We start from the raw sequence: 20,507 nt of genomic DNA on the forward strand, positions 1-20,507 counted from the left end.
TCTTAGAATCGGAACGGTAGAGTTGGAAGGGCCGTCCAGCCCAGCCCCCTGCAATGCAGGAATCTCAGCTGCAGCATCCACGACAGACCGCCATGCAACCGCTGCTTAAAAACCTGCGAGGAAGGGGAGCCCACAACCCCTCAAGGGAGTCTGCTCTATTGTCAGAAAGTTCTTTGTGATATTGAGCTGAAATCTCCTTTCTTGTCATTGGAAGCTATTGGTTCCAGAGCAGGAGAAAACATCTGACAGCCCTTTAGATATTTGAAGGTGGCTATCATATCTCCTCTCAGTCTCCTTTTTTACAGGCTAAACATACCCAATTCCCTCAACCATTCCTCATCAGGCTTAGTTTCCAGACCCTTGATCATCTTGTTCACCCTCCTCTGCATACCTTCCAACTTGTCAATATCCTTCTTAAATTGTGGTGCCCAGAGGTGGACACAGTGTTCCAGGTGTGGTTTATTAGAGTGGTGCCTGGACTTCTCTTGATTTGGACACTAGACTCCTGTCGATGCAGCCTAGAATTGCATTAGCTCTTTTTGCTGCTGCATCACACTGCGGGCTCATGTTAAATTTGTAGTCCACCCAGACCCCCAGATCCTTTTCACATGTACTGTTAATAAGCCAGGCGTCCCCCATCTTGAATTTGTGCAGCTGCTTCTCCCTGCCTTACATTTGTCTGGGGTCTTGTCAGGTTGCCCAAGACCTCCATTCTATGCTAAGCAGATGGAAGGGTACAAGAGCAGCCCCGCAGCAGGATCAGACCACCTAGCCAGCATCCTGTACCCACCCCCGCCATGGCCAACTGGGTGCCCCAAGGCAGCCCCAAGAACTCTTGCTGGAACCCTGCCTGTGGGGGTTTCCATAATAGGAGCCTGCCTGGCTGCTGTGAGAATAGGGGAGCTGGGCTAGAGGGGTCCTTGGTCTGATCCTGCAGCCAGGTACATATGTTCCCTGAAGGTGGAATTCAGAAGCATGCTAGCTCTGAACAGGGGAGGTTCCTTTCAGCCCAGGGTGGCACTGGCACCCACCTCCCTCTTCCGTGCCTTAACCCCACTTTGAAAGCCACCTTCCATCTCATGTGCCAGTGAGTTTGCTTAATTTTCTGGCTGCCCGTCAGCTGGAGGACCCCAAACGCCCTCGTTTGGCTACTCTAACAGGATGCAGAAGAGGCCAGCCGGCACAGACTACTTGCTTGCACTGGGGACTTTGCTTGAGCAAGATGGCAGGACTGTGGCTTGGACGAGGAAGGCAGGAACAGAGGCCTCCAGAGGCTGTTGGACTCAAGAGCCCATCATCCCTCGCTTGTGTGGTCAAGGATGATGGGTGTTGTAGTTCAGTTTGCTAGAAACCACAGGAAGGGAGAGAGTGCTCTTGTGTCCGAATCCTAGTTCCTGCTTTGCCATCCTTCAGCCACTTAGAGATCAAGATGTTGGACTAGGTGGGCCATGGGCCTGATCCTGCAGGCTCTTCCTATGTTGTGCATAGCTAGAGGGCACATACTCCCCATCCTTGACCTATGAAGGGTGGCAGCTGTGAGCTGCATGTCTTAAAAATCTTTGTCTCTTAAAAGCATGTGATGGGGGAAGTCAGTCTCTCTCTCTCTCTCTCTGTATGTGTGTGTGTGTGTGTGTTTTTAAAATCACCATGTGCCCAACTTGGACTAGAACCCCATTTCCTGCCACTGCTGTTCTCACGGCTCCTGGTGAGTGGCAGGTGGCAAGCAGGCCACAAGCTGTTGTCCGGTTAATTTCGGCTGAGCCGCAAATCTGGGAATGAGCCTTGTGAATTATCATATTATCCACCTGACCGCGCAGCTGGCTCGATGCTGGCATCGGTGGAGATGCCAGCCCTGCAGGGGCCGCCGACACTCTTGACAAGGGTGAACTGAGCTGGAATGCGAGGCCTTGGGAAAAAGGGGAAGCAGCCGGCTTCGCTGGAGGACCTGGGGGCTGGCAGGCCCAGGGGAATCGCTCGGGATTTTCTCAGAATTGCAGTTGCTTCCACCACATAGTTACCAACCAACTGTTGGAAATCCTTAAAACCCTGCAAGCTGACCCAAGGCGAAAGAGTAGTCTGTCTTGGGAGCCTTTGGTGAAACAAAAGATCTTTGAAAGTTCTCTAGATTTTGTCCCATAGGCACAGTTTTACAAACCTAGATATATAAGCTAGGCACCAAATGGCTTCTTAAACCAAGGTTACAGTTGGCAAAACGGAACGCCTAGTTGCCATTTTGGGGCCAGACGGCTCGAAAGTCGTATTTTTCCATGCAGCTTTTTGGTTCCTGAAATTCGTTCTGATTGGGCAGATAAAATTTCACATACAGAATTCTGCAGGGTGTGTTGTTCGTGTGGGGGAAACAGGCAAGATCCAAGGATCCCCTGGCATGAATCTCCAGGTGGTGGAGATGTCGGGTGTCATCCTGGCATCCTCACTTGGTCGCAAATGGCTGATAGCTTGCTGCATAGGTAGGGCCAGAAGCGCAGAGCCCCCAACTCCCAACCCACAGAACTGCTCCAGGAGGACACCATCGTCAGTGGTATTGAAAGCTACAGAGAAGCAGGAGACAGGTTGCACTCCCCCCCCCCCCCGCTTTCTGCAGAGGTCTGTTAGGGGCGGCCAAAATCAACTCGGTCACACAGGGAGGCCTGAACCCAGATTGGAACAGATCTAAATAATCTGTGCCATCTTTCTCCATTTGCACCTGCAAGACTGTTGCTCCAGTCCAAGGGCTGGTTTCTTTAGGAGTGACCAGACAAGGGGGTCTCTTCTCACTGTATATAAAAATGCATGAGGTTTAAGTTCCTGCTTCATTGACTTTTGGGAACCTGGAGCCGGTTTGACTCCGGAGAGGCGGCTGAGTTTGTTTTCTCTCCTGTGTGCTCCTTGCTTTGAGGAGTAACCAGCAGGGCTTCCTCAGCTGGGCTTGTAATTTGTCCTGTTCCCCATGGAATGCAAATGCACGATTGCGTCCTCTTGCTCCCTCCAGGATATGATTATATGGCCCCACGGAGCCATTTGCCACTCCTTGCTGCCAGAGACTTGTCACGGCTTGCCCCTGAGAGGAGCTGTACTCAGGAGGAAATCTGGGGCGCCGATTTGGACCTAGGAGCAAAGCGGAGAGCTGGAGAGCTCTGAGCCCAGAGGGCTTGTTGCTCTTGCGAGTCGCGTTCCCGAGAGACCCGTTCCAGTTCTGCACAGGCCTTGGCTGATCTCGCCCCTGTGGGGTTTGTTTTCTAGTCCACACTGGGGGAATCTTAGAACTGTGGCCCCCAAGGGTCATCCGGTACAGCTCCCCTGCAATGCAGGAATCGCAGCCAAAGTATCCACGAGCTCTTTCCGGGTCTGCTGAAAACCCTCTGCATGTTTGTGGCATTGCATGTCGGGAAGACCTTTCTGAGACGCCTGCTTCTCCATACCAGACCTAGGAGATCCTGCTGCTGCTCCCATTCGAACAAAGGACCCAGGGGACCCTTGCCATGCACGTGGCTTGGTCTTCGTTGAAGATAGCCCACCAGCTGGTCCACGGAGCTTGTCTACTGATCCTCCTCTTGCTGAAAAACTCTGGACAGTCTCCTGCTGCTCCCTGGAGCCCAGCTTGGAAGGTGCTGAGCCGGACTGCCAGAAGAAGCCGCAGTTTAGGCCTTGAAGCTGATCGCGGCTGCAGTTCCCATGTCTTGTGTGGACGCTCTACCTTTCTTCCAGCCTCCTCCGACCTGGTGCCCTCCAGGGCAGGTGCTTGAGCCGTCCCCAAGAAAGGGGGTCCAGTCACTGAGCAGGCCTGGACCTTGAATCATAAAACTGTAGTGTTGGAAAAGGGACCCCCCAGGGACACCTACTCCATCCCCCTGCAATGTGTGCCATTTGCACAGGAGGGTGATCCAGCTGTTGCGGTCTCATCCGGCAGGGATGCTCTTGACAGATATTTTGGGGAGAGCAGCTGGGCCCTCAGCCCTTCCCTCCAGGATCCGGCCCAATGTGGTTTCTGGTTTGAAATTCACGTGTCGCTATGAACACAGCAGACAAGCATCCTAGAGGACCCTTTGGGGGGGGGTACCTTCCATCGCTGCTGTTCGATGCTCCAGCCTGTCCCTTTTCTGCAAATCCCACTTCCCACAGCTTCCTTCAACCCCTTTCAGAAACTGATAAAGGCAAGTTAAGTGTCTTATCTCTCTCTTTTTTTAATTGCCACTCTTGCGTGGATACCAGACGGGAAATCACCCGCCTTCTCAGGAGGCTCCGCCTGACCTTGGCAAAGACGGGTAATTGACTCAGCTGTTATCGCCAGATGAGCTCCGGAGACCCAACTTTGGAGAGGCATCGTGGGGAAATAAAAACAATGCACTTATGGCTCTGGAGGAGGTCTGTAGGGGAAGAGGGCTGCAGGCTGAGTCCCCAGAAACTGCAGGCAAGGGAGAGGAGTGTCCCCCCTGCCCCCCGAAACAGCGGAGAGAGCCACTGCCAGTCTCTAGGCAATACTATTGATCAATTATTAATTTTATTTATTTGTTGCATTCTTATATCCCACCTTTCCTTCTAAGGAGCTCAAGGTGTGGAGTACCTGCTTCTCCCCCTCCTCATTTTATTCCTGCAACAAACCTGTGAGGTAGGTTAGGCTGAGAGGCAGCAACCAGCCACCAAGGTCACACCCGGTGAGCTTCATGGCTGAGCGGGGATTCGAACCCAGGTCTCTCACAGGTCTCGGTCCAACAATAACCACTATGCCACACTGCTAGATAGGGCAAAGATCTGACACCTCCCTGTGTACATTTTTTTTTAAAAAAAAATACTTTAAATTTCCTTGGAGGAAAAGAAAAAACCCACTCATGAGTGAATAGTGAATCACTTACGAGGAACGTGTTTTGCAGATGTGCACTTGTGGTGTGCTGACTAGAAGGGAGCACAGCCTTTTGGAAGTTGTCAGGAAACTTTGGCAGGTCCAGGATGCTGCAGTCCGATTGCTGATCGGAGCCGGTTTCAGGGAGAACAGAAGTGTGCCAATTGCAAGAGCTCCACTGGGTGACGGTCCATTTCTGGGTCCGATTCAAAACTGTGTTTTGCAGCCATTAAAGTGCTTGGGCCCAAGTTATGCTTGGGGTGGGGACTCCATTGGGAGATCACGACCGAAACAGCTGCTTGGGCATAAATCTCTTTGTCTGGGGGATAGAAGCATTGAAGCAGCTCTGGCTGGTGGCTGGAGAGACCCCCGAGGAACCTCTCGCTTTTCAGACTCCCATCGAGGAAGAATGGCTAGTTGGGAAAGGCGAGAAAGAAATGGACATGGCAGATATATATAATCCCTTCATTGCAGGCAGGAGCAGCACAGAATGTGGCTCTGGCTGTGCCAATGAGACTAATTTTCCCATCTCAGAAGTGGTTTTATGTCTATTATTATTATTATTATTATTATTATTATTACCCCGCCCATACTGCTGGGTTTCCTCAGCCACCCTGGGTGGCTCCCAACAGATTAAAAACAGAATAAAACATCATACATTAAAAACATTCCTAAACAGGGTTGCCTTCAGATGTCTTCTAAAAGTCAGATAGATGTTTATTTCCTTGACATCCGATGGGAGGGCGTTCCACAGGGCGGGTGCCACCCCCGAGAAGGCCCTCTACCTGGGCTTCCCATCACCCGCTCCCCAGCCATTTTTGGCCACAGCTGCCAGGAACTGAACCGGGGGCCTTTCTGTATGAAGCGTGAGCTAGTGTTGCCCCCTCCCCCCGTTAAGGTTTCTGCTTTTGTTAAAACCAAGCTGCTAGTCCTCGTGGTATGTCTGAAAGGCGTTGAGCAACGCCTACATTGGAAGCTGGCACAGTCAGATATTTGGGGCTTGGCGCCTATGCCCTTCCGTGACAAGTGAAATAAGAAATAATACGCAGATGTTGCTAAATGTTTAAGAGCCTCAGAATCTGATGCTTCTCGGTACGCATTTCTTGAAGTGCCCGAGGCACACGGGGGGGTGGGGGGGAGCTGGCGGCTGCCTTCCTTTCTGCTGGTTTTCTGGTGCTCCAAAGGAAGTGACAGGAAATGAGTCTCCCGTCCTCACGGAAAGGTGGAAGGCTGGAGGTGATGCTGTGAAATGTCTGATGTGCAAAATTGGTTTGCCGGGGCAAGGAAGGAAGGAAGGAAGGGAGAGAAGCTGTATGAACAATTGGGATGCTGCTGTGTAAGGGAAATGGAGGAGAAACTCGGGAGCGAGTGTTTCTTAATTGTGTTTGATATTGCTGTTAAATTTGTTTTCCACCCTATGCCCATAGATCTTGGGGCAGTTCACAATGTAAAATTGCAATATGAAAATAGAAGGTGTGGCCGGAAATCGGACAGCGAGAAATCTTCGGACGTACAATCGGCATCAGAAATCCACGAAATCCTCACAGTTGTGTACAGAGATGAAGCTGTAATTCGAAAGACGGTGTATGAGTGGTTTAAGCGTTTCCGCGAAGGGCGGCAAACCATCGAAGATGACCCTCATTCTGGCAGACTGTCGACAAGCAGAACGGTGGCAAATGTCGACAGAGTTTGTGAGTTATTGTTGAGGAATCGGCGTTTGTCCGTCCGAATGATGGCGGAAGAATTTCCTGTTCTGTGTGAAATTGTTACTGAGTTGTCCCACCCTCCATATTCTCTGGCCCCACCGGATTTCTTTTTCCAAAGCTGAAATCAGCACTGAAAGGGCACAGATTTTCCCAACATTTCACACGTCCAAGCTGCAGTGGCAAGGGAACCGAAAGCAGTATGAAAAGAGGACTTCTCCTGAAGTTTCCAACAGTTCTACGAACGTTGTCAACGGTGCATTGTATCAGAGGGGGTCTACTTTGAAGGCCTGTAAGGCGTGTATGTTTGAATAGTTCTCACTTTTCCGATTTCTGTGGCCATTCACCGAACTTTCCGGTCACACCTTGTACATAATGAAAATGAGAACAAAAACACCACCAGGCACAGGTTTGCCTGCTGGTAAAATCCTGGAGCCAGAGGCAGCTGGGGTGCATTAGCCATGAAGCTACACCTACGAAGAACCCTGCTGGATCAGGCCCATCTATTCCAGGCTCCTGTCCTCCGAGTGGCCAGCCAGATGCCCCCAAAGGGAAGCAAACTTGCCCCCTCCACTATTCTAAGGTAGACTGGCCCCGTCCATGGAGGTTCTGCATAGGAATCACAAGGAATTTAGAGGAGCCCTGCAGCAGCTGGATCAGGCCAAAGTGGGGGGGGGGGTTGTGGGAATCTAGCCCAGCATTGTCTGGTCTCACAGTAGCAACCGGACGCTTCAATTCAAAACCAGCAAGCAGGATCCGAGCGCAACAGCAGCTGTGCCCTGCCTCATCTTCCAGCAGTCAGTTCTGCTTTTGCTCACTATGACGGAGCTTGCGCAGGAGAAAAATCGGGGGATCAGGCCCCGTGTGGCGGGAGGTGCCATTTTGGGGTTCTCCCCCGTTGGCTTCTGAGGGGAGGCGGCAGCCAGGACGTGTGTGAAGCTCTCCGAGGCAGGGGGAGATGGCAGCTCCCAAACAGAGGTGCAAAACGTGGGTCTGGTGACACCCGTTAGCCAGGATGTAACCCTTTCTTTTGGGTCCTGCTTGGGGGCACCTGGTTGACCACTGCAGGAAGCCAGGCGAGACCAGCTTCTGGGTTCTTGCTCTGTGTCCCTAGGGGTTTAGGGCACAACCTCTGGCTTGATGTTGGATGAAAGAGTTGTGTCCAGTCCTGGAAAAAACCCTCCATGGGGCTTCACCTCCCTAGACCCTGCCGCGAGGGGTCCTTTTGGGTTGCCTAGAGCCAGCAGTGCAGACTTGCTGGTCCATGAAAGGCCGGCAAGCCAGCAGAGTCTGGTTTTTGACTGATTTTTTTATTTTACTCTCCTGCACAGATTCAAGTTTCAGCCTCCTTCGAAAGGATGCTCGCAGCAGTTCTGGCAGCATTCCTTTCCGATGAATCCATGTAACCCAACTCCCCGGCTGGCTTTTGGGGCAGGGGCTCGGGAAATTCTTGGCGAGTCCTGAAGCCTTTCTCCCTGCCGCCTCACTCTTGAGTCTTATTTCTCAGCTACTCACTAAAGTGGTGCATCCCTTAAATTCTTGGTTGCAAAAACTGCTTCCCTGAACAGCACTAAACAGAAAAAATCTCCAGTGCCTTTTCCTGTCCTATCTATGGCTAGGGAAATTGTTTTTTTTTTTTTTGCCAATAATGATATTCATGGCATTCATATCCTTCCTTTTTCTCCCCAAAGAGCTATAGGCAGTATAAAGAGGAGAATGTCCTTTTCAATGGGGGAAATGGGAAAACTCGCCTCGGAAGCCATTCGAAAACGGAAGCAATTACTTCCGGCCTTTTGGCATCCGGGTTCTGAAATGTTCGGCTTCCGAGACGCTCGAAAAATGAGGTTCCGCTGTACCTGGCAGGGTTGCAAAGCAGTTCATAAGGAGGCAAACCAAAGGTTTGGGCTGGAGGATTTGTGAGTGGTTCAGGGCCTCTTCCCCCCCCCCCCAGGCCAACGGGACAGCCCCCCCCCACCGTGCCAAGGTCTCAGGGGTGCCTGCCTTGACAGTGGAGTTGGGAGCAAGGAACTGCAGTCTGTTCTTCTGTAGGGAGAGTGAAGAGGGAGTTTTCAGGCCCTTTGCCTAGGCGAGGGTCCCTCTGAAAGTCTTTGAGTCTCTGCTCTGGCAGATATAAAACGAGGCAGAAATATACCCTCAAAGCACTTTCTAAGATGAAACCAGCCGATGCGCAGGAAAGTCAAAACAAAGAAGTGACTCTTTTGGGGGGGGCTGTATCTCCTGGTTTAGCTGGGGCAGCTCAGCCTGCAGAGCACGAGACTTAATCTCAGGGTTGTGGGTCTGAGCCCCCACCTTGGGCAAAAAGATTCCTGCATTGCGGTGGGTTGGACTAGATGACCCTCAGGGTCCCCTTCCAACTCTGCAATTCTGTAACCCTGGTCATTGAAGGGAGCGGCCAGTCCTGTGGTTTACTGAGCTCTCTGGCAGATAATATTTGCAAAAAAAAAAAAAAGGTTACCTTGCACTTTTGTTCTCTTGGAGGTTATGTGACCTTGCCAGTAATCTTGTTCTTTCCAGTATAATCATCTGTCCTTTTCTAGTGGGACTTTTTACAGTTAAAAAAAGCAACGGTACAGGATAACGGCCAAATTTTGTGCACATAAACAGTGCCCAGGGAAGGGCCTTAAACTTGCTATTGTTATGGTGCCCGTTCTAGAGTAAAATTGTGTGTGTGTGTGTGTGTGTGTGTGTGTAACAACACAATGTCAGTTGTCTGAGAATCTGGCATTTCTTGGTGGTACCGGCTCGGTGGACAAATGGCCATATGCCAAATTGGTCTCTGGGATGACCAGTATGGCGGGCAGTAAATAAAAACCTTGAAAGGCGCAGAACAATAAACGATCTTCTTGCATGTGGGTGAACATTGGAAGCTGCTCTGTCTAGCTCCATATTTTCTCCGCCAAGGAGCAGCAGCATAGTGGCTTCTGGATTATGTTGCACTGCCTAGCGGTCAGCATGGCCAATGGTCAGGGGTGACAATAGGAGTTGCCGTCCATATGGACGGCCGCCGGGTCCCCAGCCCTGGTCTCCCATGGGGGGCTGGTGGCACCTCTCTGGGGTCTTTGGTCTTCCCCAGCCCTACCTGCAGATGCCAGGGCTGCTTACAGGACAGATGCTCACCTGCGGCCCTTTGTGTCCAGTGGGTGGGTGCTGTTAACAGCTCAGCACAGCCATAGCAGCTTTGCCGCTTCATACAGACCAGTAGTCAAGGATGGAGACTTGTTGAGTCAGTGATATTGCCCTCCTATTTTCTTTACTTGCTGGAACAGCGAGGAGCAACCTTCCTGTTCCTTAAAGCTCTCTGGCTTCCTCTTATTCCCAAGGCAACCCAGCAGCTGCCTTGGTGCTGTGGGAACGGCTCAGGTCTTCTCTCTCCCCCCCCCCAATTGCAGCTGTCTGCTCTTGTCTCGGCTTCCCTTTCCCAAAGCTGTTCCTGGCTGCCTCTCTCCTGCATCCCAGATTGTCTCCTTACGCCCCTCTCCTTCCCCCTTAGCAAGAGATGAGCCTGCAAGGTCAGGCCAGGGGCCCATCTAATCCAGCATCCCCTTCTCTCAGGGACCAACCAGATGCTATTTAGGAAATCCACTAACGGGTGGCGCTGTGGGTTAAACCACTGAGCCTTGGGCTTGCCGATCGGAAGGTTGGCGGTTCGAATCCTCGCGGCAGGGTGAGCTCCCGTTGCTCGGTCCCAGCTCCTGCCAACCTAGCAGTTGTTGTTGTTGTTGTTATTTATAAATTTATTTGTACCCTGCCCATCTGGCTAGGTCCCCCAAGCCACTCCAACAAATATCAAAATACATTAAAATGTCACAGATTAAAAACTTCCCTAAACAGGGCTGCCTTCAGGTATTTTCTGAATGTCAAGTTCGAAAGCACGTCAAAGTGCAAGTAGATAAATAGGTACCTCTCCGGCGGGAAGGTAAACAGCATTTCCGTGCGCTGCTCTGGTTCGCCAGAAGCGGCTTAGTCATGCTGGCCACATGACCCGGAAGCTGTTAGCGGACAAACGCCGGCTCCCTCGGCCTATAGAGCAAGATGAGCGCCGCAACCCCAGAGTCATCCGCGAATCCAAGTTGGAGACCATTCCTGCCTCCTGTGGCAGGGAGTTCCACAGTTTAACTCTGCCCTGCATGAAGGAGGACTTTATCAGCCCCGAAGATTTGTTGGGTGTCCGAGTTACCGGTAATAGTGTTAGGGGAGATGGAGGAAAATACCGGTGCCGCTTTCTCTGTGCCATGCATCATCACTCTATAAAGTTCTTCCATGTCACCTCGTCCTTGCCTTTTCTCTAAACTAAAATGCTTCAAACAGACGGGGAATTTGCCAGCAGGGGCGCTTAGGAAATATTCAGCCGTTCACCTGATTGGTGAAGCAAAACGAGTGGAATCTGGCCATGGTTTTTAATAGGATTTGCAAAAATGGGCCCCACCTGGTCATTATGGCATTTTCAGTCTTGAGAAATCTCTCCAGTGTGCACCAGGCGTCTAGCCATGTGGCTTCAGAAAGAGAAGCCCCCTTGCTACCCCCTTGGTTGAGAAGGCAAGTTCAGGCGCATCTGCCTTAAGGGGCCGGGGGGGGGGCCAGTCGCAGAAGAACTCTGCTGTGTCCTCAACCGCAGACCTCCCTGGGCGAGCCTTGCAAATAGGAACTAGCTGCAAGCATGATGGGGAGCCGGTGGGGCACCCTACTAGGGCGAAACATGTTTCTTTTCTGAATTGGTAGTAATTATTCCCAAATTTGCACCCCTGTGTGCAAATTAGAAGATGTGAATCTGTTTGCTCTTTTTGTCTTAAGTGGCCACCCAGTGAAATCTAGGGACATAATTCTCCTGGCTTTGCTGGCAGAAAGATGCAGAGCAGATGGCCAGCTTTGCCCAGGTGGCATCCAGAGAGAGGCTTTGGTTCCTTACCCATCTCTGCAATGGGCATCGTTTTCAGCAGTGACACTTTTTTCCGAAGCCCTTTTGGGAAAAGCTCATCCGTTCCGGGTTGCGTGGAGCCCCTAGCAGTGGACCCCCCCCCCCTCATCCCATTTACATGAGACACCAGGCAGGATCCGCCTCTCCCCTGCCCCCCTCCCTCCCTTCTACATGACTTCTGCATTCTTTGACTGGCCTACTCAGCCCAGAAATTCCAGCTCCCAGATGTGAATGAGCCCCAGCTGTGGAGACGGAACTTGAAAGGCAGCTTTGGGCTGCCTTGGGGGATGGGAGAGGAGCTCGTGTCCACAGGGTGGGGAGCCACATGCAGGGTGGGGTGGGGGGGACTGCGTCTCTGCAGCCACAGGGAGAGCAGGTTTGGGGGGGCCCAGCTGCTGTGGTTGGGAGTGGCTTCTCCCCAGTTGATTCGGCAGATGAAAAGGTTCCTGTGTTCTTTAGGGTTGCCAGACCTCCAGCTCTGACCTGAAGTCTTCAGGTGGGTGAGAAAGCCCTAAATAAGAATTTAAAAATTGCCAAGAAGACTGTGTATTGCTGCTTGCAAGCCTTCAGATCAGGAGCTGGCTGCAAATTCTAGCGTAGAATCTTAGATTCAGAGTTGGAAGGCCCCCCTAGAGTCCTCTAGTCTAACCCAGGCATCCCCAACCTTCAGCCTTCCAGATGTTTTGGACTACATTTCCCACCATCCCTGACCACTGGTCCTGTTAGCTAGGGATCATGGGAGTTGTAGGCCAGAACATCGGGCGGGCCGAAGGTTGGGGATGCCTGGTCTAACCCCCTGCAGTGCAGGAATCGCAACACTCAGTGAGATCTGCGCTCCTCTGCTTCCTTCTCCCAATTAACCTCCGTCTCCAGGGTCCATCCCGTGACATCACTTGGAGCCACTCCTAGGTATCAGGTTTGGGCCCGAAAATCTCAGGGGCGAGGATGCTCCTTACCTGGCAACCCTACACCATTGACTCCACTTCCTTCAGGGTTGCATTCTCAGCCACAAAACGGATCTTCACAGTTGCTGTCCTGTTCCGTTGCCTTCTCCCTGCTTTCAAAACGAGGCTCTGGACTTTCAGTGTCTGTGTGAAACTTCGTGGTTTTGCTGACTTCCATGTTGAAAAATGCCAAAGCATCAGAATGGCTCCAAAATTAATTCCAGGCGTGTGTTTTGTGGAGGTGCGGTGGCTCAGTGTGGGAATGAGGCAAAGAACCAATATGTGAATCTGTGTCACCAATGACGTAACAGCAAGGAATGCGAGGGGACTGGATCCTGTACTTGAAAGCTCCAGGGCCAGTGGAATCCAAGAAGGCTCCACAGCAGGGGATGTCAGCTTGGCGCCCAGGGGCACACTACTACCCCAAGCTCTTCCCCTGTGGCTTGCACAACCCCCCACCCCTTGGTCAGGTGGGGGGGGGAGGTTGCCCTTTTCCTCACTCAGAAATTCCAGTGACCCCAAGAAGGCTGGTTCCTGTGGGAGGGAGTTCCACAGTTTTAACTATGTGCTGAATTTTCCAACGCTCGTCTTCCACTGCATGTGCTCTAGAACAGGGTGCTTGCATTGCAACTCTGGAAAGCATGTGTGGAGGTGGAGACTTGCCCAGTTCTCTCTCTCTCTCTCTCATTTTCTTTTGCTTTGTTTGGAGCCTGCGTCTGCTGAGGAAGCAAATTTTTCCTTGGCTTCCTCCTCTCTCCTGGGAGCCCTGCTTGTTATGTCTAGCTCTCGCAGCAAACAAGAACCTCCAAGACTCCCGGCTGCACCAAGGACTTGCATTTTTGGGAAGCCAGAAGCAGCCACTGCCTGAAGTCTCACGCTCCGGGATGGGGCCCCCTCTGGGCCGGTGTCTTAATTTTTATGTATCTTTTGACTTCAAGGCCCCTGGTGCTCCCAGACAAGGTCTTCTCTGAGTCAGCTTGGCTGCAAACACAACCCAAAGTGGGTGGTAAGGGAACGTTGAAAGTAACAGCTGAGGTTTCATTTTGCCAGGCATCCTTTAGGCGGCTCCAGGCTCCTCTGAAATCCTCTTTGCTCTGCAGCAGCTGGCGAGAGTCAGAGTGGCTTGAGTTGGGGATTTTTCAGCTGTGATTCCTGCATTGCAGGGGGTTGGTCTAGATGACTCTTGGGGGTCCCTTCCAGCTCTGAGGGTCTTTACAGCAAGCTATAGTTGCGCCTGGGTGTACCGCAATTCGGAGGCAAGTGTGCACAGTTCCACTCAGTACAAGAAGCAGCGTACAGGGATCTAGGCCTCCCAATATGTTTCATGGTTGACGGAGGCCATTTCTCTTGCCTTTCTTTTTTTAAAAAATAAATAAATAAATAAATCTTTATTGAGAATTGTAACATTCATACATTAAAAACAATACACAACAAAACAAACATCACACACACACACATAACCATAATACATCAAAAAGAAATTTGAACAAAACAAATCATACATATTCATTCATTCAATCATGCTATCTATTAATAAAATATCAAAATTCATTACTTAAATAAATAAATCATAACCGATCCAAGTTAATCATAAATCATAATACCTAGTTGTAAACTTGACTTAGGCTTCCGCCTGCCCTCCTCCCGGGTTGCTTAATTTACTCGTTACTGCGTTATCCAATCATTTAACCAAAATTCATGTGAATTTATCGACTTTTTGTCTTTCCTTCCCTTTTTTTTACCAATACAGAATGTTAGAAATGGATCCAAGTTTTTATATTCGGGCACTGGTTTTTCATATATATTCCAAATTTCTTGTCTTTCTTTTTGTCTTACTCCCTTCCCTCCTTTCTCAGGAATGGACCTTTCTGCCAATCAGGATGAGGAGAGCGACCAGGAAACCTTCCAACTGGAAATCAACAAAGATACGAAGAAATGCACCTTCCGGACCTACACTGGGAAATACTGGACCCTGACCTCCAATGGGGGGGTGCAATCCACTGCCTCCACCAAGTGAGTCCTCTTTGAGGCAGATGTGACTGAATGAGCTTTGGGGGCATCCTTGTCATCCTGCAAATAGTTAAGGATATGAGGTTTTGGTTTTTTTTAAAAGGTTGGGATGTGCCGTCGTTGCTGTTTTATTTATTGAGTGCCATAATTTCTATGCCCCCTTTCTTTTTTAAAAATAAAATTAATCGTAGTGGGGAACAACACAAAATCAACCACAACATTATGTCAATAAAACAAATAAGAAATGCATCATAAATCCATAGAGGGGAGTAGGGCATCAGCAGAACCAGATCATTCTTCCAGGAAAGACTGAGTGAGCCGGTGAATTTCAAGCAAGACGTTAGGTTCCTGCCCGGTGTTTGCTGGAAGCTCATTCCAAGGGGGCAGGTGTCACCACACTAAAAGCCCTGGTCTCAGTGAGCATAAGACGAACCACGGGACGAGGAGAGCCTTTGAATTCAATCCCTTTCCCAATTTATGGATAGGGAATGTGGGTTTCTCTCTCACACACAGTCTTGTGGCACCTTAGAGAATTATCATCCTTCTGGCATAATCTTTTCTTGATTACTGTCTCCTGCATCAAATGCAAAGCGAAGTCCATGAAAACATATGCCATAATAAGTTAGTATTTGAAGATGCCACAAAACTCTCTTGCTGGTGTCATTGCTACGAGAGGCTAATGAGGAGTAAAGGTAAAGGGACCCCTGTTAGGTCCAGTCGCGAACGACTCTGGGGTTGCAGCACTCATCTCGCTTCACTGGCCGAGGAAGCTAACGTTTGTCCACAGACAGTTTTTCTAGGTCATGTGGCCAGCATGACTAAGCCGCTTCTGGCGAACAAGAGCAGCGCACAGAAATGCCGTTTACCTTCCTGCTGGAGCGGTACCTATTTATCTACTTGCACTTTGACGTGCTTTTGAACTGCTAGGTTGGCAGGAGTAGGGACCGAGCAACGGGAGCTCACCCCGTCACGAGGATTCGAATCGCTGACCTTCCAATTGACAAGCCCAAGAGGCTCAGTGGTTTAGACCACAGCGCCACCCGCGTCCCTGCTAATGAGGGTTACCTCTCTGGAAAGAGAAATCTAAGCTTCCTTGGAATTGTTACCTGAGTCTGAAAACCTGATCACCAGGGAAGGTCCAGGTGGCTTGTACAATTCCAGCTACTGCCATCCAACACTATCTTGCCCGTGTGCCGACCAACCACTTGCTTTCCTCTGAGGGGATCGAGGGTGGCTCCATATTGCTGCACAGAGCGCAGGGGACCCCACTTCTCCCTGAGGGAATGTTCAGGGAGGCAGGAGAGGATATATTGTTTATTAATATCCTTCCTAACTTGCGCTAGCAAGTTCCTTTACTTAGCAGAGCTTCGCATTCCCCTTTTAAACGCACAGCGGATAACTGGTTGCAGGCTTGTGTAAGCCTCTCACTATTAGGTTCCTGGTAAGTCCCCTTCTATCCCTCTTAAAAGAATAAACACGCCACAATCTTGTGTAAAGTATATAAAAGTTTACTCACACATTCAGTTCACAGTTGGATCCCTGAAGGCAGACTTAGTTACAAAGTATATACATGTGGATCTATCCCATATGGGGATAATCCCAGTGTCCTTGGCTGGAAGCAACAGAGCATTTCTAGCTAAAAAGCTGCTCCAACGACAAAGGAAGTCAAAAGAGAGTGTGTGCAGTGTGCCTTGTCCTTTTGTTACCTGGACAGGTAGGGTCACGCCCACCTCTAGTCACATGCAAAGGAAGGGTGCTCCAGGCCAGGAGGAAACAGGAAGTTTTCGATTGGCTTGACCAAACATCCCCCTGCATGTCCACTCTAGGAAAACAAGGAATGTGTGCAGACACTTCCCCACCCCAAAAGAATAAAACCTTAATGGCCGGGCTGTTGCTTCTCACGCTGACGCACTCTCTCTGCCACAGCAGGAATGCCAACTGTTACTTTGACATTGAGTGGTGCGATCGGCGTATCACCCTGAAAGCGGCAAACGGCAAATACGTGACAGCAAAGAAGAACGGGCAGCTGGCCGCCACGGTGGAAACAGCCAGTAAGGATACTTTGGCTTTGGGGGGGGCGTTGGGGGGGGGCTTAGGTCCATGGGATGCCCAGGGTGAGTGACAGACGAGAGCAGCACCTTTATTGCCTTAGAGCAGAGGTGGGGAGCCTGCAGGACTCCTCCAAATGAGGCTGGACCCCCCCCCAAACGTCCATCATCCCTGACCATTGGCCCACACAACTTGGAGCCAAGGGGTTTGGGGGCCCAGCAACAAGAGCCCCCACCTACAGGTGCCCCTCCCCTGCCTCAAACCGCAGCCCTTTGAAGCAGATGAGGTTCGCCATCAGCCTTGCACGCTCTCCCTTTCCTTCAAGCTACAACCCCTGCGATCTTCCAGTTGAGTACTGTATTAATTACTATTTTAAAAAAGCTTGTATCAATCAAATCTTTAATGAGGTCATAGACCAGCATAAGTGAGGGGGGAGGACAGGCGGTCATTTAGAATCTGTAAAACGTTTTGGAAAGCTCAAAAGTATTAAAACAGAAGGTATATCTAAAAGACTATATGAACCTAAAAGAAGGGATAGGAACATTAAACGGATATGAAAGAGGATAAGGAGGTTAGTATACAAAAGACTGCAACTATCAATTTGGAGAGCACTCTGATGTGAGTGTTCATTAAATCTAGTTTGTGGCACAGGTCATCATCGTCCGTCGGATCTTGAGCGCTGCGGTGCAGAATCCGACAACATTGTATGTTGTAGCAGGATTGAGATCTGACAGCTGCAGGGAGATATAAAATTGTCCTGTGCGCCCTGGGTACTTACGGAGTGGTGGGGAGGTGAGGCTAATACGAATACGAAAAGCTTGTATATTTCTATCCGCAAAGGTATCGAAGCTGTGTGAGGTGATTAAAAAGCCGGAGTAAAAATGGTATCTTGATAACAGTAAGCGGGGAATTTCTAAGCAGCAGAATCGAAGGCCGGGGAATGCAAAACTTAGAGGAAGAGCTTCCTTGGCAGAACTGAATCCCATGATCCTGGGTATTCTTCCTTCCTCTAACTCCGCACCAGGGTCTGTCTGGTCTAGGACTGCCAGGGCTCTCTGGAGACCCCCCCTTGCGTGTGCAAAAGAGTTGGCCTTCCCCAACCTGGTACTCTGCAGCTGTTTGGGGACTACAAATCCCATCAGCGCCTGCCAGCATAGCCCTGCTCCCCATCGTGGCTGTTAAGGAGGGGGCTGCTGCTTAGAAGGAAGGTGACAACCCTCTGGACTTCTCTCGGAAGAGAGCCTCTGAGGGTCAAAGCGTCTGGGTAGGATCTCATGGGAAAAGGCATATTGAGGCCCCAAGCTATGCAAGGCCTTTGAGGCGAAAACCAGCGCTCAAGTCTCGTTCCTGTCAGGAGCTGGGCCTCTGAATGCTGCGCCAGCTGAAGTTTCCCAACAGTCTCTATAGAGTTGGAAGGGACCCTGTGGGTCATCTAGTCCAACCCCCCCCCCTGCAGTGTAGGAATCGCAACTCAAGCATCCAACCTCTGCTTGAAAACCTCCAGGGAGGGAGAGTTTGCCGCTGTCAAAGATCCTTTCCCGCCAGGAAGTCCCTTCCTGCTGTTTAGCTGGAGTCTCCTTGGCTGCGATTCGAACCCATCTCCCGGCCCATGACCCTCCTTCTGTCTTCCCTGACGGACAGGTGAGACGGAGCACTTCCTCATGAAGCTGATCAACCGGCCCATCATCGTTCTGCGGGGGGAGCATGGCTTCATCGGCTGCCGGAAAGTGACGGGGACCCTGGACTCCAACCGCTCCTCCTACGATGTCTTCCAGCTGGAGTTCAACGACGGGGCCTACAACATCAAAGGTAGGGGACTCCTCCTGCCGGGGGGGGGGGGAAGCTTGGCTTTGGTTCTGCTAACCCTTGGCCCTCCAGCTGTATTGGGACTACAATTCCCACCATCCATGACCACTTGTCCTGCTAGCTTTGGATGATGGGACTTGTAGTCCAAAAAAGCTAGAGAACCCATGTTTGGGAAACTCTGGGCTGTAGGCAGGGCTGCATTGATGTTCCCCGAGAATGTCTGTTTTCCTTCTGAAGAGAGGAGCCGCATTTCTAGCTCTCCGTGTCCCCCAAGGTACGTCTGGTACAGGCATGGCCAACCTTCGCCTTCCAGCTGTTTTTGGGACTACAATTCCCATCATCCCTGACCACTGGTCCTGTTAGCTTGGGAGTTGTAGTCCCAAGACAGCTGGAGGGCCACGTTTGGCCGTGCCTGCTCTGGTACCATGTTGCTGGACTGCAACTCCCAGCAACCTGACCCTTGGCCCCGCTGGGCACTGGAGTTCTTCCTCCCAGCCCCCTCTGCAGGGGGGCTGCCATGTTAGCGCCCCCTGGTGCTCTGTGTTTCAGGGAGGTTCTCCCCCCGCAGAGCAGCGTGACCCCCTTTCCCTTCTCTGCTTCCAGATTCCACTGGGAAGTACTGGACGGTCGGCAACGAGTCCTCCGTCTCCAGCAGCAGCGACACGCCGGTGGACTTCTTTTTCGAGTTCTGCGACTACAACAAGGTGGCCATCAGAGTGAACGGGAAATACTTGAAAGGCGACCATGCCGGGGTCCTCCGAGCCTCTGCCGACACAATTGACCCCTCCACCCTCTGGGAGTATTAAAAGCACTTTAGCACTTCCCTCTCTCCCTCCCTCCCTCCCTCTCTCTGTGTCTCCCCTCTTCACTTTCAGTTGCCAATTTCTGTTGTTTTTTCCTGTTCGGTTGCCTCCGTTCCTAAAACAGAGAGGCTCCCTTCCTTCTCCAGCTGTCCTGCTGCTTCTCTCCCGCCGTAGAAGTTTTGGGTTGATCTTGTCTCTTTGAAACTGGAAAAAAAAATGGAATTAACCTGCAGAAAACGGTGCACTTCTTGCGGGGTGTGTGTGTGTGTGTGTGTTGCTTTGTCGGAATACCAAACCTGGTCCTCTGAATTTAAAAGGGAATAAATCCCACTAAAGTAGAGCAGCCCCTGCCACCCCCTCTGTTGGCATCTCCCCTGATGCCAATTATCTGGGGCGATTCTAGTAATTGACCTAAGCCAAGAAGCAAGCGAACCCTCTGCTGTTTCCGCTTTCTTGGTTCAATGCTGGCCATGTGGATAAGCCTGAAAAGGGGGTTGGGGCGGTCTCCCTTCTTCTGTAGCCGGTCAGGATCTGTCCGTCTCTCTTTCCTCTCTGGCTTTCCCATAAATACTTCCTTTTCCTTACTCAGGCAGAGAGGCCACCTTGTGTCTCCCCCCCCCCCATGAAGTGTCAGGGGGGACAGCGAGATGGATGGTGTGTGTGGGATAAGTCAGAGGGTTAGTTTAGAGACCGACTTCAGCCAGCGAGTTAAGTACAGTTAATGAGGACTAGAAGCTTTGCCCACATTTTTAAAAATTAGCGAGCTGCTAAGTGATTCATCTCATCGGGGGCTGAGCTTGAGGAAGAGCTCGCCCTCCGTTGCTCTTAAGTGCCCAGGGAGCATCTCTTGAGCAAAGAGGCCTGAAACAACCGCACTGACCAAGCTGTGCCACTGCCTTTCTCTGCGTCCCTTGAGAGCTGCAAGTTGTTGTCAGAGCCCCTTTCTTCCCCTCTTTTATATTTCTGTCTTTGGTATCTCGAAATAATAATGATAGAAGGGATCACAGCTACCTGTGAAATTGTTGCCTGTCCATGACAGCATCTGATAGATGTCAAACTGCACACCTGATCAGCACCAGTCCCTCTTCCTTGCCTCTAATAGGGGTGGGGGCCGTGAAAGACCTTTATTTTCCTCCTCTGTGCCTCCCGAAAAGGAGTGGTTGGCCCCAGAGTCACGGGCGGTGTCCTTTCCCTCTTCCTAAGTGACCCTCTCCTGGCTGGGACTTTGTGCCTCATGGAGAGTCTTATCTCAGTTGTATTTGTGTGGGTGCAGAAGCAGAGCTTTGGGCTGAGTGAGGGGGGGGAGAGGAAGAGGCCTGGAAATGTGGTGAAATGGGGGGGTGACACCCACGTTGCAGAGGTCTTTGAGAAGGGGGGCTCTCTACGCTTTCCAACTGTGGCGGGGGAAGCGAGTTGCCA

The 20,507-nt window shown here is 51.0% G+C and overlaps 1 protein-coding gene across 2 annotated transcripts in view; it reads left to right on the forward strand.

Annotated features, from left to right (window-relative positions):
- FSCN1 (fascin actin-bundling protein 1) overlaps positions 1–19,940 on the forward strand; it is a 36,553-nt gene extending 16,613 nt beyond the window's left edge. Inside the window, exons 2-5 of one of the 2 annotated variants that reach the window (XM_033167218.1) lie at positions 14,277–14,433; positions 16,357–16,481; positions 18,121–18,288; positions 18,889–19,940. In XM_033167218.1, the coding sequence (XP_033023109.1) occupies positions 14,277–14,433; positions 16,357–16,481; positions 18,121–18,288; positions 18,889–19,091 (653 nt within the window). In that variant the 3' untranslated portion in view covers positions 19,092–19,940. The remainder of the gene's footprint in view (positions 1–14,276; positions 14,434–16,356; positions 16,482–18,120; positions 18,289–18,888) is intronic. The other variant, XM_033167219.1, reaches the window with a different exon arrangement.
- The last annotated feature ends 567 nt before the right edge of the window (positions 19,941–20,507 follow it).

Source organism: Lacerta agilis, chromosome 13 (genome assembly GCF_009819535.1).
Source record: "Lacerta agilis isolate rLacAgi1 chromosome 13, rLacAgi1.pri, whole genome shotgun sequence".
NCBI classification, from domain to species: Eukaryota; Metazoa; Chordata; class Lepidosauria; order Squamata; family Lacertidae; genus Lacerta; species Lacerta agilis.